This window comes from Euwallacea fornicatus, chromosome 36, assembly GCF_040115645.1.
Source record: "Euwallacea fornicatus isolate EFF26 chromosome 36, ASM4011564v1, whole genome shotgun sequence".
NCBI lineage: Eukaryota > Metazoa > Arthropoda > Insecta > Coleoptera > Curculionidae > Euwallacea > Euwallacea fornicatus.
Genome location: NC_089576.1, coordinates 1,718,061 through 1,735,456, shown reverse-complemented (window position 1 = coordinate 1,735,456; position 17,396 = coordinate 1,718,061). Strand labels below are relative to the sequence as shown.

Genomic DNA, 17,396 nt, shown 5'->3' with positions numbered 1-17,396 from the left:
AGTACATTATAATCGATTGTGTTGTTGTCTTACTTTACCACCAACAAATAGCAAAAGACAGTGATAGATCCGATTATCTAATAATTTACCAATAGTATTTCCTATTATTTATTTGGTTCTAATTTGAGGTTGGTGTATCTGTCAGCGTCTGCGTCTCGGTGAGTTTTTGAAGCTTAATAAATTTGGAAATCACCTCAAATTGAGCAGGTATTTCGAAAAATGTATTTAGTTTTTAACTTTACTAAAGATTAATTTAGTTAAAAGATATTTTCCATAACTTTTTAATTCCACATTTCACTCACAGTCGCCCAACTTTTAAAGTAAAGAAAACTCAAGGAAATGCAATTTTTTTCTAAAATTAGAGCTCCCTGAGTCTGTCAAGAGAACTTGTAGTCTCAAAAGTACCCAACAATCCAAAGTTTAACGAAGTTTTATGTTACAGCCATGACATCATCCCTTAGTTTTGAAGATAAACTAAAAAGAATGATTTACTTAAATCACATTGACCCGCATTTTTACGTTGGAGATCCAGATAAATACCAACTTGACATGAGCCCCTCGAGACACGACACCATGTGTCAAATCATAGAATCTGACTTGAGAGAATTCTTTTCCGTGCTTGATACTGCAAACAAAGACATAAATTTACCCAGAAGATCTATAATGTTTTTTATTTTGGGAAAGCTCATTGGCACACCAGAGCTGAACCCAGAACAAAATCAGAAAATTTCTGCTAAAATCACTGAACTAATTCAAAGTAGTGAAGACCTTTTCAACTTTGTAAAGTATTATACCAAATGGAAACCTGCAAGCAAAATTCCTTCTTCAGTGCAGAAAATAATTAGGCGATTTTACACTCATAAAACTCCGAGCGAACTGGCAAGTTGTGTGGCTGAAGTTCAAGGAATGTATAAATGGTCTCATAAGGATTTGATTAAATTGGCACATTTTAAATCTGACTCTCCATGTAAGTATGAATTTCCAGTGATTTATTAAATGTCTAATGATGTTACTTTAGTAAAAAACACAGTAATAAACTACATATTAACTAGAAAAAGCAGTGATAAAGCTTCTGAAGAGGAGCTGAAAGTGCTGGATAAAATTAAAAGTGCTGATAAGTTAAGAAAGACTAAAGAGTCTATTGATGCCGTTCCAATTCTGACCATTCATAAATTTTCCATACACCAAGTACCATCAAGTTTACAGCAAAATTCTGATGTTAGTTCTTGCATCATTTGGGATGATTTAAAATAATTAAATTCAACTCATAATAGGTGTGGAGTGCAGCAATACAGAACATGTCAATAAATCAAATTCTTCCCTGCTTACTAAAACTATACAAACACAGTTTCTTAAAGTTAGGATCAACAATTTCCAACTATTTACTGGACCTCTTCACCAATCCAATACAAATAAATAATGTACATCCTATGGAGGTGTTCATTTATATGAAGCGATTTGAGAAGGGTGGCAAGTGAGTACTATTTCTTGACATTTCTTTGTAAGCCACAACATAATGTTTTTTAGGCCCATGGATGTAAAGTTAATTCAATATTTGCAAGAAGAGAAAAAACTGTCTGAAGCAGATCTTAAGAAAGCCCAAAGTAGGCCAGAAATTAAATGTCCTCATATTGTAAATGCCTTGAATAAATGCTTTGAATTGGCTTGTAGTAACATCATACCAACCAATAAGCGGTATTTGGTAACAATTGATGTAACTGCAGAGGCCAAGAGAGCTCACTGCATTGGTAGCAAATTTCTCTCTTTACAAGAAGCAGCAGTGGCATTTGCTGTTTTTTTGTTGAGAGTTGAAAAAGATGTGGTTATTGCTACTTTTAAAGATGATAAAATCGATCTGCTGAGCGCGGGCAAAAGTGAGTTTTTTTTTTTGTTTTGAGGCAATAAATATGGAAGTAATTTCAGAGGTGTCTTTCACGGATTTGTTGAAAAAGGTAACTGAACAGAAGAGCGCCTATTCCTTGTTATATTCCCCAATGGAATGGGCTTCTAGTGAAAAAAGACATATAGATGTTTTTGTTAATTTTATTCACAACAGCTATGCGAATAAAATTCCTAAAGAAAAGAACCTGACCAAAGCTAAGTGTGAGCCTATTGTGAAGTATAGATCAAAAGTGAACCTTCCTAATTCAAAGTAAGTGCTTAATTTATAGCAATAATTCTTTAACAAAAAAGTCATTTTAGGGTTTTAAACTTTGCTCCAGTCGAACGAAACATAACTCTCTATGGGGAAACTCCAAACAATGTCTTGGATATCTTAGGTTTTGACCCAATGGCCTGCAAAGTTGCAGAATGCTTCTTCCGGGGAGCTTTCTCTTAAACTGAAATAAAAATTCAGACTAATCAAATTCCTACGTTTTAACCCGTTTTTACCCACAAGAGCCCAAACACAGTTCAAATATTAGAAAATGGAGAAAGCCGGGTTAAAGAATATGTAAATGTCTCATTTCTTAATATTAAGCAAAGGAATTTGATGGGTTTGGAGCTACTGAAACTGAGATATATTCTCCATCCACAAAGAACGTGTTCAAAATATTATGTAGATGAAGCTGTTTTCAACTATTCAATAGGCAAATCGAATTTCTTATTTATTTAGGCAAGAGCAGAATAGCATTTTTTTATTTGAATATATCTACATCTTCTTTAATAAAAAAATAATAAAATTTCTCTTTCAGGTGCCATGTCTGAAAATGCGTTTTTTCCTTGGCTTCTGTATCTCTATTAGTTGTTTATTAATAGTTCATAATCGTATTCGTTGTCATAAATTAAAAAAATTGGTGTTGCACGCAAATCAAAAAATATTTTTCTGCTTATTAAGAACTAACACTTAGACGTGAATTAGCTTTTCTTTTGATTGCAACACCGACAAAAAAAGTAACTTTAGGTACTCATATTTAATTGTGCCTTCACTAGCATAATTCTAAAATCGACTTCAACCCCTTCTTATTTCCCCCATTGCGTTATTTCTCACATAACTGCATAAAAATAATATTTATGGCTGTGTTTTAATTAATGTTTTCACAAAAACGTTGCTGCTAACGTTACCACGCTAGACGACGATTTATTAGGGCCTTTATAAGCTTTTTGGTGATTTATTTGCTGTTTAATCGAATCATAGTTAAATATTAATATGCTGTAACGTTGTAACACTCATCATATTACTTGGTGGTCCATTGCAGAGATGAATGACGAACTTCGAACTCTATATATTTGTATAAAAGAGTCCTTTTGGATAATAAGTGCACGAATTTGAGCACACGACTTAGGATACAAATGTTTCTCTGTGATAATTTTTAAATCATGAAGACTTCAGTAAACTTATGGACAAATATTGAATAAACACCTTTGTAATGGACAGTTAAAAAAATGCAATACAATATTGTGTCAATAGGGATCATTCATTTATTTCTTTGTTTATAAGGTATATTCTTCAGTAGGTGAACGTAATGTTAATAAATTATAGAGCCTACTAACGTAATTAAGAAGTTATTTGAAGTTATTTTCGGCTTTAGATTGATTTATACAGGGTGTTTCCTAAACATGCGGCTTAACTTTTCGCAAACATTTTTTGAAATAAAATCTAAAAAATTTTTATAAACCTGTGTCCGTAATCGCTTCATTTCTCAAATATAGGGTATGGAAGTTTAAGGTGATACTATTTTTTATTATTTTTGAGAAAACATTTGAACCATTTTAATTAAAACTGTTGCCCTTTAATAACAATTTTAGTGTATCTTTTAGACATATCAGAATCCATCCAGGAATTTTAAGGGCATGCTTATAGATCAAACTTGCCCGAAAACAATAATACTAGACAGGCTTTTGCAATTTTTTTTAGTATTTTGATTACAGCAACTGAAAACATAATTTTTCTGTCCCTTCATATTTCGTTTTCAAAATATTAGATAAAGGAACATCCTGTATAATTTATATCTTGGCAAAAAACTTTTTTAAATTTTTTTATTATTTATTTCACATCAGTCAAGTTTAGATTATTACCTGAAATGAGCAATATCGTTGTTTAAATTTTTATTTGTTTTTGGCTGGTAGATTACTTTATTAATATATTTCAAAAAAGTGTTTTTAAAAAAATAATTTTTGAAAATAAAATGAAATAGTATAGCCTCAGTATTTTTTAATGCTGTGATAAGTGGATGAAAATGTGTATTGATTGATTTATTGATCAAAAGGGTAGTTGGAAGATACAAAAACTGTATTGCCAGGTATAGGTTTCGCGAATAACCACGTCGCGTATTGAAGCTTTTTTATATTTATAATTTAATGTACACAAGATGGAATATCTACCTGAATTGACAAGTCTGAAATAGTACAATACTTATTAAATTGAATGTGCCATCAGTTCTACTAATACATGTTCGCAGTTGTTCGCGAGGCTTCTTTAATATATGCGTGCCTTAAGAGAAATATTCAAATAGGCACAATACTTCAATTTGAATTGAATGAATCATCAGTTCTATCTGCAGGTGTTGAGCTATAAGACCTCAGAGCTTTCATGGTTTCTCAATTGTTTGTCAGAATCAGTGTGTGTGTGTAACATACATAAGATCTCTCCCAGGAGAAAAGATTCCACATTCTATAGATAATGTCTGTTTAGAAGGAAATAATAACTTTAACATACCAAATATGTAACCATTCACTTGGCTACTTTAAAAGTCAAATTATCAAAATGGTGTTATTATAAACTGCTTAGTAATGAGAAAATTAATTTTTATTTTATGTATTTAATTATATAATCTATAAATTTTCTGAAGGAACATAAGGTTTGGGCTTGATACGAGTGGTCCAAAACTCCTCTCTTGTGTGATATGGTTCATATGGATCATTTACATAATATTTAGGCTTCCTCCAGAAATTCGTCACCATTTTATCCAGCAGACGACTCTGAGTTGCATTACAAAACACATGTTGCCTATGCCTTCTCCTTCGATTTGGACTCTTTTTCCACAGTCTCTTGTGGCAACCAGCCAACCTTCTAATCCATCCACCCCAATGTAATCTGTAAAACCTACAGCCAAAAAATAATGGAACAGCACAGATACAATTTTGTTTTAAATACCTATGGATAACAGCTTTCACAGCTTTTCGTTTCCCAGTTCTCATTGAAAACTTCGTCACTGTTCTCAAAGTGTTTATTGCAGGATTTGCCATCGAGGTGTCGAGAAAGGGGGCTGTTATGGTATTTTGTTGAAGACATGAGAAGTTTCTTGTGATACGTAAAGAAAGAAGAGTTTTGGTCGGAACATTAGTCACCAAATTTGGTCTATTTAATGGCAAGTGCTGGAAGATTCTTGTGAATGGAATTAGTGAACGAAACATTTTAATGAAACAATTTTTTTAGTTTTTATTATGTAGTTTTTAGAAAATTTATTCGACCTTTTTAACCATCTCAATTTTAGGTTATGTTATGACGCAATGAATTCGACAATAACGTCATAACCTTCAGCGTGTGGCGGTGCCAGCGGCGTGTCAAGCTGTCATCTATCTGGCTATGACAGTGAGATGTGCCCTAGAGTGTTCGAGAAGCCAACGGGAAAACTTTCCCCTAGAACTTCTGACAGGACGTTCCAGAACGTTCGGCCAGAGGGATATAAAAGACCGTGGTCAACCACCAAGGCAGTTCACTTTCTCTTGTCTCGTCACGGTAAAACCTGGTTTCCGATCGCCTAGCTCCCACAATCACTTGGTGGACACACTCAATCATTTCATATTTAGTCATAAGTTTTCTTAGTTTATTGTGTACTGTTTAAATATACATATTTACAAGTACCTAAAAATTACTCTACATCCTGAAGATAATCTAAGGTCGGATAGCGAAAACACTACGACCGCATACCCGACAAATGTATCAAATGTCATTGTCAAACGTGCAAATTCCCGTGTTGTTGTTTTTCTTGTGTGCTTTGAAGTGTCGAAGATGGCTGACTTGATTTCGGTACCACTAAAGAAACCTAGCGAAGTGGACATTATTACTCCTTTCAAAAATCTGATCCAGTCCCGTTACAGTACCGCGGATAATCCAGAAAATTTTACAGAAGCCGTCAATGAATTTTCTAAGCTCAGGAACAATGCCATTTGGAAGGCTTTCGAGAAATACGAGAGTTCATTGGAGATTATTTACGGGTATGATTCATCGTTTTTTATTAGTTTTAATTGGAAAACTGATGATTTTTCGATACGCAGATATTATGATCAATTAGTGGCCCTTGAGAGCAAGATCCCAGCTCAAGAGCTTCAGGTACCTTTTAAATGGAAAGATGCCTTTGATAAGGGAAACATATTTGGACACAAAGCCAGTCTAAGTAAGATTCTGTTCACTAGACATTGTAATTGTTTCGTTATTATTCATAGTTCAGATTCTTCAGGGTCATTGCTTCTGTAGGAAATTGTTTAATTACAATAGCTCTAATTTAATAACTTTTTTTAGGCACAACAAGGATAATACATAATTATCCTTGAGATTTGCCACATTTTCTTAAATATGATTTAAACAAAATAGAATTATCATAATTATATTTTGCAGATTGGTAAAATACCTGTAAAGCAACAAAGTCAAAGTGTCCCTGACAAATAGTTTGGTACAGAATTGCCATAAATACCCAATACCCCTAAAGTTTTTTCCTTTTTTCCAATTTTGAACATATCTCTTGAAATATGACTTTTTAAACTCATAGTCAAGCTTACAACAAAACTTTCTGTATTTCTAATTTGCTATTGTTCCTCAGCCATACCATCACTCAGCTATGAAAAAGTGTGTGTGCTGTTTAACATTGCAGCTCTGCAAAGTGCAGTGGCTGCAGCTCAAAGTATCGAGAACGATGATGGGCTTAAATTAGCTGCAAAATTATTACTGGTAATTACTCACATAAAAGATCTCAAAAATTACATTTAACTGAAAAATTTCCAGCAAGCATCTGGCATATTCAGCTACTTAAAATCAACAGTAATGCTCTCAATTCAGCATGACCCAACTCCTGATTTAAATCCTGATACTTTAGGAGCCTTATCTCAGTTAATGTTGACTCAGGCCCAGGAGTTATTTGTGCACAAAGCCATTCAAGGTTGGACATACATTACTGTGCCTTATTGATCATTATAACTGACTTATCTTAGAAAATATGAAGCTTTCGCTTATCGCCAAATTGGCTGCTCAAGCTGATGACTTATATGCTGAGTGTTTAAAAACGTTTCAACGCGAGAATTTGAGGTCTATTTGGGATAAGGACTGGATTTCTATGGTGTGTAATATGATCAAACTAATCAATTTTGTTTGAAATATTTTTTCTCCAGATCGGAGGAAAACAGGCTGCATTTTCCGCTGTCGCAGAGCTATATCAGAGCCTTGTGTGCAGGGAAAATAAGTCAGTTGGAGAGGAGATTGCCCGGCTTCGGGTAAGACGCAATGTTTGTTGTTAATACAATATTTGTTTGTTCTCTTCAGGTTGCCATAGAGAAGTTTAAAGCTGCTCATTCGAGGGCAGGGAAGAGTTTCTTTAGTGACTTACTAAATAAGGCTGAAAGGAATTTGGTTGAGGTTGAAAAAGACAATGATTTTATTTACCATGAAAGAATTCCAGACTATAAGTCTTTAGAACCTATTGGCAAGACACTAATAGCCAAGACTTTGCCATTGCCTGAAAGAATGTCTCAAAACTTTAAAGGTATTATGATAATATCAAGGAAAACAGTATAAAGAAAAATATTTTTATTGTGAAAACTTAGATCTTTTCTCAAGTATGGTTCCTGTGGCTGTCCATCAAGCCCTAGCTTCATATGACGTGAGGAAAAGTGATATTGTTAACACTGAAATTACAAAATTGAGAGACGCAACTCAAGAATTAAATGGGTACTATTAAAACCAAAGTAACTGAATTATTAGTTACAATATCAAAAAATATTTCAGCATTTTAGCAAGCCTAAACCTTCCAGCTGCAATTGAAGATTCCAGCACCGGATTGCCTCCTTCGATCATTGAAAAGGCTAATACAGTGGTTTCTCTAGGCGGAATAAGTTCTTTGAAGAAAATGATTGAAGAGCTGCCTGAGGCTCTGAAGAGAAATCAGGATATTCTTGATGAAACTGATAGGTATTTAAGAATATCACAGGAGTTTAAGTAATGTTATTGGATGTGTATCTTAATTTAAAGGATGCTGAATGAAGAGAAAGCAGCAGATGATACTTTGAGGCAACAATTTAAAGAAAAATGGACTAGGACCCCCTCTGACAAATTGACTGAAATGCTCAGGTCAAACGCAGGGAAATATAGACAGATTATAAATAATGCAGTGGAGGTACAACATAAATCAGTGGTTTTATTCAGTTCAGTATAAAACTTTTCTTTAGGCTGATAAAGTAGTTCAAACTAAATTCAACACTCATAAGCCAATGATTGAGCTGTTAAGCAAATCTCCAACTGAATTAGAATCTTCACTGCCCAGCGGTAATGGAGGAAACGTTCAGAATTATTCAGCTGTTGCCACATTGAGGAGTCTTATGGAGGAGGTTTGCAATTTTCTATGACGTGCAGATCTCCAATTTTCATTTTATCTTCCTTAAGGTGGGTACAGTTAAAACCGAACGCGATACAATCGAATCGGAACTGAAGAGCGCCACCACCGACATGAAAGACAAATTCCTTTTGGCATTGGCGAAAGATGGAGAAATAAACGAGCCGGCATTATCGTATCAATCGTTGGGGCAGACTTATAGCTCTTTGCAGAAGCAAGTGAGTGACAGTTTGCAGAAGCAAAGAGATCTTGTCGATCGAATAAAGGTGAGAGCATTATTTATTGTTTAATTTTCACAAGTAAAACTTATTTTTACAGGCAGCGCATCAAGATTTTTCTTCAGAAAGAGGCTCGACAGCAGGAAGCAGGGAGACGATGTTGTGTCAACTGGCGGCCGCGCACGACGTGTTTAGGGATCTGTCCAACAATCTTAAGGAAGGAACCAAGTTTTACAATGATCTAACTCAGGTTTGAAGCGATTTACTGACGTAAGGGCAAATGAAACGGTCTTAATTACTTTTTTCATTATTCTAGTTATTATTAACATTCCAAAACAAAGTTTCTGATTTTTGCTTTGCAAGAAAAACAGAAAAAGAAGAGCTCATGAAGGATCTAACGCAAGAAAGCAGCCGCTCCTCATCAGCAGCTCCTCCCGCAGCACCTAGTTACCATCCAGGTAATTTTTTTCCTGTTATATATTTTCATTAGTTTTTTATTATGTATTTCAGATTCAAATCCAGCCTCGTCGCCTTCAAATGTAACGAGCCCTCAACCGGGTCAGCTGCCCTCCAATTTGCCATATCCAGTGCATGTGCAAGGTATGCCAGTCCCCTATGGGGCGACTGCCAACGTGCCTTATCCATCCTACGTGCCCCCACCAATGCCGCAAGGCTACAACCCCTATGGAACTTGGCCAGGTAAATCATATTTATAGTTTTACTGATTATGCATTAATTGATTTCTTAGGAAACTACCAAAACTATCCCCCACAGCAGTATGCACCTGGGTCTTATCCGCAAGGCGCATACCCTCAAAACACTCAGCAACCTGGATATCGTCCACCTTGGTAATCTTAAAACACGACTAATAGATTAGTCTTCCTAATCTAGTGATCTTTAGATGGTTAAACTAACTTTATATCCATATGGTAATGTAATTTTTTAAATTTCCTGGGGGATCTAGTAATAACTAAATGCATTTAATGTAATTTCTTATTGAGGTGCAAGTACCGAAAGTGTCCTTTTAATGTGATTTTTGAAAACACCTGCTTGGGAATTTAAACGAAAAGAAAACCTAGTCCTCTTTTGTATGTAATTTTCATCATGTATACCATACTGAATCATTATTTTATGTAATTGAATATTATCCTTTATATGTGTTAATTTTGTGCTATATTGTTATTGGAATAAATAAAGCAATGCTAATAGCTATTTTTCACAGCAAAACCACCCTCACTACAACATTAAAACGCACATTATACTCATTAACTTTATTCGTAATAACAAATATACAACCTTGTTCGTAAAACTGCTTTAATATCTTTTGATAACTAACTACTTATCAGTTGGAAGGCTAATTAAGCCTCTTTTACAAAACAAGTTAGCACTAACTAACTATATGTTTCAAGTCAAATTATATAGAAATATTACCGTGTTAAAGTCTTATACAAAATAAATATTGTACCCAAAAACCTATAGGGTTACCCTATAAAATTCACTAAATATACTTCGTTATACAATTTTTTTTATCTGTACATTTCGCTTTCACTTGCAATTAGGAATATTTCCATGAAAAACAAAAACAGTAAACCACACAACTAACCAATAATAATCAGTTTATATGCTTGGAAATTTATAATAATTAAAAACATTTTTTCCAATACAAACACACCTGCACACTTTAGTCAGAACGCTAATACTAGCACATCTCATCCGGAGGAGCAGAGTCCTGCTAAAAAAACAAATTTAAATTGTAAATATTTTATATATATAAAGTAAAATGTTCAGTTTTTCTTTTATTCTATTTGGCAATAACGTCTCACTCACATACGGAAGTCAATTAACCAATTCTACCACTCTGACCATCTGTATCTGTCTGTGGCGCGTTATTTCCAAAAAGAAACAAATAAAAAATTAACTTAAATTCAAATTTTCAGCACCAAGCTCACCTTATTGTCTCTGTGAAAAGTATGGGGAACAAATGGGTTTGGTACCTGAGGCATTAAGGGCGGAATGGCTCCCAGTTCATTGAAATGAGACAACTGTTCAGTCAATTCGATTGTACCTTGTTCTACCACAGTCAAAATTGCCCACATTGGATCTGCAATTATTATCATTGTTTTTATGCAAATTCTACTACAGATTTCTACCTCCAAAATAGGAACCCGAGGGGGAGCAAGCCCTCCATTTGCTTTGATATATCCCTGGAATTGGAGGACTGGTCATTTCAACAACAACATAGGCCCCCTGGCCTGGCTGTAAGGCAGGTAAATGCACTCTTTGCCCCCCAAAACAATCCCCATCTGCACACTGCACATAACAACCCACGGGCCATGACTCGGTGCCTGAATTACTTATATGCCATGACTTTCTAAATTGTGTATTTGGTTCTACATTTTCTGTTTCTGAGGCGTCTGGGTCGGAAACTAAGGCCATTGAGGGCAGCACATTGGGGGCATCAATATCCAAGTATGAGCAAATTGCAGCTTGCAGATTCCTTAATAAAAGTTTTTAATGTTCTAAGTGAAAAGTTCAGTGTACAATGTTTACCAATTGTTCATATCAAGGAAAAACTCAGCAGTGGAATAGTTAAGAGGTGAAGGGCTTCCAAGGAGTTTTTGCAACTGTTTGATGAGCTCATCTTTATCTGTGGTCCCCATACAGCTGAACTGATGGAGCAGGGACTGTTCAATGTCAAGAGAGCTGCCCACTCCTGTAGTGTTATCACTATTGTCTACGTCCATTTTCGGTCTCAAGGAGGCTCAACCTCCTCAAACTAGTTGATTTTTCTTAGAGACTGAAGATTTGCTTCTAGTACTAAGTTCTGGGATTAAATTTGGACAAATTCTAATGGGATTTCAAACATAAATTGTCTGCTTAAAGGTTCACGGCTTTAACAGTACTTCTACTGCTGTTTGATCAAATTTTTCAGTTAAAGAGAAATTTTGAACTATGACTAGCAAGAATCACAAGTTTCAAGGTGAAGAGCTTTGTTAAGAAGGGTAAAGAAAAAGCTCTTGAAGCAGTGTTTGCTGGCTTGAAAAGGGCCTATAGCACATCTAGCGGTCTTACCTGAATATCTGAAGATAAAAACAGATTTGCAGTTTAAGTAAAAACGTTCATTTTAAACGTTTTTTCACGAAAATATTGGAAAATTACAATAGTACCATGTTTGGCCATGTGACAAGGAAAACTGAAAAACAAAAGTAACAGCTGACAGAGACAGGGGACGGAAAAACAAAGGAAGTCAACTTCAAAACATTTTTCCTAGATCTTTCAATCAGTGAAATGGTCATCTGTCTCATATGATGCGTAACCAACAAAGACACAATCATATCTGCTAATTTGAAGATCGGATGATTGAATTTATTGGATGACACTTTCAACCTTGACCTTCATTAAAATATTTTAGGTTGGGTTATTTGTCGTTTGTTTAGTTAATATTTAAAAATTAAGTTTATTTACAATGTGTGAGTACCCAAACATTCTATATAATCCCCATTCATTTTGATACGTGCCCTTTAGCTTTGGACCTAGCAGAATCTCGAGCAGAAGCATATAGGCAATTTGACGAAGCTCGAAAACAATTGGATCAAGCCCTAGGTGAAACTCTCAGAAAACAGTATTTCAATCAATTAAAACAGTGGTTTATGTTCAACATTAATCCCTGTTTGACTCGAGAAGAATTCGATGCCAAAGTACGAAGTCTTCTCCAGACCGATGAGCAAATAGAGTGTCACAATAACTATTTATTGGCGCTCCTCACAAAGACCAGTTTCGGCGATAGCCCGGAACGTGAATCAGAACCGGAGCCAGAACCAAAACCTGCACTACCAAAGATGACAAGGCAAGGCAATAATAAAGGGATATTTGAGTCTGGAAATTATGCAGGTAACTTCTGATAATAATGTGAATTATGTTTATATCTTAGTTTTATTCATAGAATATGTGCAATCAAAAATACCCAATAGAAGTTCACCCCTGAATTACTCATATCCCAGAGCTGCTGCTGAGCTCTTTGCTCCTTACAGTGGTCTGATAGCTTGTCGGGTTAATATTGCCGCTTGGGAATGTGGGATGGATGGGGCTCAAAGTGGGGTTACACCAATTCTTGCACAGGCCTGTCAGGTAAAGATTAGGTCTAATAGTTACTAGAAACCTAATTTGAAAATTTACAGACATTTTTAAAAAACATAATAACAGCAATGATCTCAAAAGCCAAAGGCTTTAAAATGAGAGATAAAAAGTTTCAGTATGGTTTTAACATGCCTATACCAGATGCCTATATTAGGAATTCAAATAATGTGTTAGATGATAGTATTGATGGGGGTAATGTTGATGAAGAAAGGCTACAGCCAAAGTGCCCTTCATCACTTGAAAGAACTGAGTGGGATAGAGCATTTGCTTATGCAGCAAGCAAAAAGGTTTGTTGAGAGCTTGCAGGAACGTTGGTAAACTCATCTTGTTTTTAGATAAAGAATTCTGTTACGTTAGACACTAAATTGTTGTATGCAACAGTGAAAGATAATCCTAAGTTATTTGGACTGCACGGCATGCACAGTGTGCAAGTGTTAAAAATGAGTTTACATGGTGATAATGACCAGACATTTCTTGAGAATTTGGAATAATAAAGATTGTTTTTTCTGGAGAATTTTGTGTATGGTTTAGCACTTATATTTCTATGTCTATGATAGATGGCGTTTTCCAAAACATACATCATAAATTTAAAGGGAAATATTCTTGCTTCAAAATAAAATTAGTTTGAATACATGTGGAAACGCTTCATTTCAAAAACTAAAACATTTCTCTGGCGAATCTCAATGTCGGACAGGCGAGACTTGTTCTTCCACTAGAAAGGAAGAATATTGACTGCAGCCAGCTTAATGATAGGTCACTGTCACTTTTAATGAAATCAACATGAAATAGGTATTGCTGAGTGCAGAGAATATCTTGAAGATGACAAGACATCTGAACATGTGTTGATGAAACGTCTTGCTTTCATAAAGTACTTGGGACAACCAATTTTTCAACGAAATCAAGTAGTTACCCTTGATAAATTTGTTGGCTTGACTAAGCAACTTGCACTTAGACGGGCCCATCCCCGAGATCTGTATGTGGCCAGCGCAGCTTTCCTACCTTCCGCCTCTTTCAATAAAACCAATAGCTTTTTTTCAATATATGTAAATATCAAACACGTGATGTTCTAACAAAAACAACATAATTTTAGTTTATTTTCAAATCAACAACTTTAGACAATTTGTTTAAATGCATCTCATCTAAGGTACATTTTTCATTCAATTTTGCACCCAAAGCCAATACGTTCGGAAAACCCGTATCAGAAGCAAATTGAATACACTCCTGAAAACAGAGTCTCAATTACTTCAATTTTTTAAACAATTTTTTTACTTACAATGGCCTTTGAAAGTGTCTTGTTCTCAATACAGTGATCTACAAACAGGGACAAAGAGTCAAAACTAGGCACTCCAATTATATTTTGGTTATTGTTAATTAATTTGTCCATCACCAAACACGCTTTTGTGAATTCATTGTTCCTGAGGAGCACTAAAAGAATTCCCCCTAGCATTTCACCTGAAAATCTATGGAGAAATTAACCTTTTTTTTGGTGCGGAATGTTTTTAAAGAACTCACTTCATATTGTTAAATTTCTGCTCATCTTGACCCTCAATGGTGGTGTAAATATCCCAACCAATTTTGGAAAATTTTTCAGTTGTCTCGGAGTTATCAGGTTTGTTGTCGACTATTACTTTCAATATGAGATTAATAAGATCGGCTCTGAGGTTGTGGCCAAATATTACCATATCTGACCATATTTGTGGGATATAATCCACTGCACCGTTCAAGTCAATCTATTGAGGGAATATCAGACAGAGATTTTTTAACTACATTTTGCAGTTTACCTGTTTAATGACTTCTTTCATAACTGTTGGTTCAGGCACATAAACGTTGGGCACGAATTGATTGTAAGTTTTCTCAATAAAATGGTCCAAAGGCACATTTGCCAGCAATAAATTAAAATAGTGGCGACTACAAAAATCGTTATTTTCCTTTTTTTTTTTAAATATATGTAAGTTTTTCACTCACTAATAAATAGACTCTTTATAGGAATCCCCTATCAAATCGTAGTTGTTCTTAAACATCAAGAGTTCATGCACTTTTTGCCCCAGAATAACATTATTCAAATGGTTATTAGCCACGTCCATTGCGGTTACAAAGAAATTGGTGTCGCTAATGTCGCGAATTTCATGGCTTTTGTTCGCCACCTCCATTAAAACGTTGGCCAAAACGGAGCTTTTAGGCCCCCCTTAAAAACAACGATTATCAATTTCGACACTTGAAATTTGGAAAAATACTTACTTTCTTTACAAATTGCTATTAACACGTAATACCAAGATCCCAAAGAAGGTTCAATGCCTAAAGCTTTAAATTCCTGAAGAGTTCTGACTATGTAATGCTTAACCATCTTACTATTTCCCATAGTGCTTAAGACGCATAAAACTGAATTTAATGTTTCTAAGTTTGGTTTCAACCCTGCTTGTTTTATATTTTGCAGCATGTTTACAACAAAAGCCCATCTGAAAAACGTTTTTCATCACTAGTTAACATACACTTGAATGCCTCCAACCTCATGTCATAGCCCTCCTTCAGAAAATTTGATACTTTAATAATTGAATTGTAAGCGTTTACATCTAGGTTTAGTCCTTTTTGTTGCGCCTCTTCAAATAATTGGTAAGCCCTAGAAGACTGGTTAAATTTAGCCATCCCTTGAATTATTGCAGAATATGCTTCTGCATTTGGGTTTTCAATGCTTTTGAAAACTTCCTCTGCAACATTTCCATCCCTAAAAATTGTTTCTTTCGTTAATCTTTAATTTTTTTTAAATATTATTAACATCTACTTCCAAGTTTTCCTCTGTCTTTCTTTAACACTTGAACTTTGCTTAAACCATCTTTCTTCAATGAATACCTCCTCCAAAACATCTTTGCTGTTATTATAACACAGGAACTCTAATAAGCTTTGTCTAGCTTCATTTGAGATTTCAATACCTTGAAAATTATTTTGTTGAATAAGGGTTTTCAAGTTGTTCTCACCATACCTTTAGAGTTAAAAATTGTGTAAATAAGAATGGCGTCAGAGACTTGGTTTTTATCAATCACATTAAGCAAATCTTGTTCAGTAACTTCACTCTCCTCGGTATAAACTAATTTAGGGAAGAACAACTCAATTGGAGGATCACATTCTCTATGATTAAATAATTCTGGATTCTCATTTCTGACCCAATGAGCAGCTTTGCGGCCTATAAATTTCTAAGTAAGTTGATAGTTGCATACCCAGTTTTAAGTCAAAGAATATCTTAATATTGCAATCCTAACACTATTTCTTGTTTACATTGAATATCTGCTTAGTTTTTGGATGATCCACTGTCAGCAAGATAAAATTGAACATATGCACAACCCTTCAAATTTTCTCACCTGCTTCTTGTGCCATGGCATAAGACCTTTTCATTATATTATTATTGGGTATTAAATAGGGATCATCATGGTATTTATAATGAGCAGCTGTGGGGTCTTGTTTGATTGTACTTTCCAAAGCCCTTAAAATATCTGTAGGGCCTCTGTGAATACGCATGGGAATTTCAATTTTTTCTTCTTTAGTTGTTGTGAATAACCGAGTGAGCAGGTGAGCTCTTTTGAGTCTGAAGATTAAAAAACTATTCAATATATAAACTGGGCTTGAAATAAGTGCAAACTATTTAATATTTTAATTGTAATAAAAGAGGCTAAATTTCATGATTGCTCCTAAATCATAATTATGCTTCATCCTGCAGGATTTCTAAATCTTACATCTTTACATCAAAGAAGAGACATGTTAGCCATTGTACTACTAATGGGAGGTCTGGTTCCAACACTGAACTCTAACAAACAGCACCATTCAGCAAGCTTTCCGAGAAACAAAATATATAAACCCAACCTTATGACATCTCTCACATGTATTTATTTAAAATCAGGTGAAGATCCTGTTTCAGAAGCCACAACACTTCAGCTTAACCAGCAACACACCATAAAAGACACAGCCAAATATTTTAGTTAAGACACTGAATACGGCGACAGCATTAACAAAGTTAAGCATTCTATCTAAAGTACACCTATTTTATGAACAATCAAACTATGATGAAGACGATATATTCAGATCTCTCCGAAATCACAGCATTTTTTTTTCGTCACCACTGATACTTTTACTATGTTTGTATATTTGCTTTCTACAGATTTAATTGATTTGATACCGTGGCAATGTAAAGAGGAGGTACCTCCATAATTCTTACCTCTGGAGAAATATTCCTTGGATATTCATTATGACTCTCCTAACAATTTTGCTTTTAGGATGAACAAATCAGTCTAAATTCTGGCTTAAGCCAAAAGTAACCCACTGCTATCGGTGACTTCTCTATCTAAGGGAATTGAATCTGCTACTTTTTTATAATATTTATTTTATTAATTACAGTTAAAATACTACAATTCTGAGCGAATATATGTTGCTTTTAGCATTATTGAATTTTTAAACTATAAAAATTCAAAATAGCAGAAATAACCCAAATTTTGTTGGACCAATAACCTAA

At 34.7% G+C, this 17,396-nt stretch overlaps 6 protein-coding genes across 13 annotated transcripts; 3 read left to right on the top strand and 3 right to left on the bottom strand.

Moving 5' to 3' along the window:
- The first annotated feature begins 79 nt into the window (after nt 1–79).
- On the top strand, nt 80–4,142 carry LOC136348986 (RNA-binding protein RO60-like). Of its 3 annotated transcripts, none has more exons than XM_066300208.1 (7): nt 80–158; nt 443–967; nt 1,019–1,218; nt 1,275–1,474; nt 1,528–1,874; nt 1,924–2,152; nt 2,203–4,142. In XM_066300208.1, the coding sequence occupies exons 2-7, from the start codon at nt 445–447 to the stop codon at nt 2,336–2,338; spliced, it is 1,635 nt and encodes a 544-aa protein (XP_066156305.1). In that variant the 5' UTR covers nt 80–158; nt 443–444; the 3' UTR covers nt 2,339–4,142. The 3 variants fall into 3 exon arrangements, with proteins under 3 accessions (XP_066156305.1, XP_066156303.1, XP_066156304.1); XM_066300206.1 differs by having other exon boundaries at nt 103–207; XM_066300207.1 differs by lacking the exon at nt 80–158 and having other exon boundaries at nt 214–967.
- Nucleotides 4,143–4,729: 587 nt separating this feature from the next.
- On the bottom strand, nt 4,730–5,478 carry mRpL35 (mitochondrial ribosomal protein L35). Its single transcript, XM_066300239.1, has 2 exons — nt 5,096–5,478; nt 4,730–5,044 (listed from the first exon to the last, which is right to left on the bottom strand). Exons 1-2 carry the CDS (start codon nt 5,353–5,355, stop codon nt 4,774–4,776), a joined length of 531 nt encoding a protein of 176 aa, XP_066156336.1. The 5' UTR covers nt 5,356–5,478; the 3' UTR covers nt 4,730–4,773.
- Nucleotides 5,479–5,891: 413 nt separating this feature from the next.
- On the top strand, nt 5,892–9,967 carry ALiX (programmed cell death 6-interacting protein-like protein AliX). The gene is made up of 16 exons (XM_066300204.1): nt 5,892–6,159; nt 6,220–6,338; nt 6,762–6,889; nt 6,944–7,097; nt 7,150–7,274; nt 7,327–7,428; nt 7,478–7,697; nt 7,759–7,882; nt 7,940–8,122; nt 8,183–8,327; nt 8,380–8,538; nt 8,594–8,809; nt 8,862–9,011; nt 9,078–9,219; nt 9,272–9,460; nt 9,510–9,967. Exons 1-16 carry the CDS (start codon nt 5,954–5,956, stop codon nt 9,611–9,613), a joined length of 2,466 nt encoding a protein of 821 aa, XP_066156301.1. The 5' UTR covers nt 5,892–5,953; the 3' UTR covers nt 9,614–9,967.
- Nucleotides 9,968–10,017: 50 nt separating this feature from the next.
- On the bottom strand, nt 10,018–11,982 carry LOC136348995 (protein ILRUN). 6 transcript variants are annotated; one of them, XM_066300231.1, is made up of 5 exons: nt 11,834–11,982; nt 11,312–11,578; nt 10,912–11,258; nt 10,711–10,862; nt 10,018–10,493 (listed from the first exon to the last, which is right to left on the bottom strand). In XM_066300231.1, exons 2-5 carry the CDS (start codon nt 11,503–11,505, stop codon nt 10,461–10,463), a joined length of 726 nt encoding a protein of 241 aa, XP_066156328.1. In that variant the 5' UTR covers nt 11,506–11,578; nt 11,834–11,982; the 3' UTR covers nt 10,018–10,460. The 6 variants fall into 6 exon arrangements, with proteins under 6 accessions (XP_066156328.1, XP_066156330.1, XP_066156327.1 ...); XM_066300233.1 differs by having other exon boundaries at nt 11,312–11,537; nt 11,834–11,978; XM_066300230.1 differs by having other exon boundaries at nt 11,312–11,585; nt 11,834–11,974.
- A 101-nt stretch (nt 11,983–12,083) lies between these two features.
- LOC136348994 (transcriptional adapter 1-like) lies at nt 12,084–13,412 on the top strand. The gene is made up of 5 exons (XM_066300229.1): nt 12,084–12,231; nt 12,287–12,652; nt 12,705–12,889; nt 12,940–13,185; nt 13,234–13,412. Exons 1-5 carry the CDS (start codon nt 12,228–12,230, stop codon nt 13,387–13,389), a joined length of 957 nt encoding a protein of 318 aa, XP_066156326.1. The 5' UTR covers nt 12,084–12,227; the 3' UTR covers nt 13,390–13,412.
- A 550-nt stretch (nt 13,413–13,962) lies between these two features.
- On the bottom strand, nt 13,963–17,396 carry LOC136348985 (small ribosomal subunit protein mS39). Its single transcript, XM_066300205.1, has 11 exons — nt 17,103–17,396; nt 16,252–16,475; nt 15,876–16,076; nt 15,678–15,825; nt 15,405–15,620; nt 15,137–15,354; nt 14,864–15,083; nt 14,680–14,806; nt 14,411–14,628; nt 14,172–14,358; nt 13,963–14,119 (listed from the first exon to the last, which is right to left on the bottom strand). Exons 1-11 carry the CDS (start codon nt 17,129–17,131, stop codon nt 13,985–13,987), a joined length of 1,923 nt encoding a protein of 640 aa, XP_066156302.1. The 5' UTR covers nt 17,132–17,396; the 3' UTR covers nt 13,963–13,984.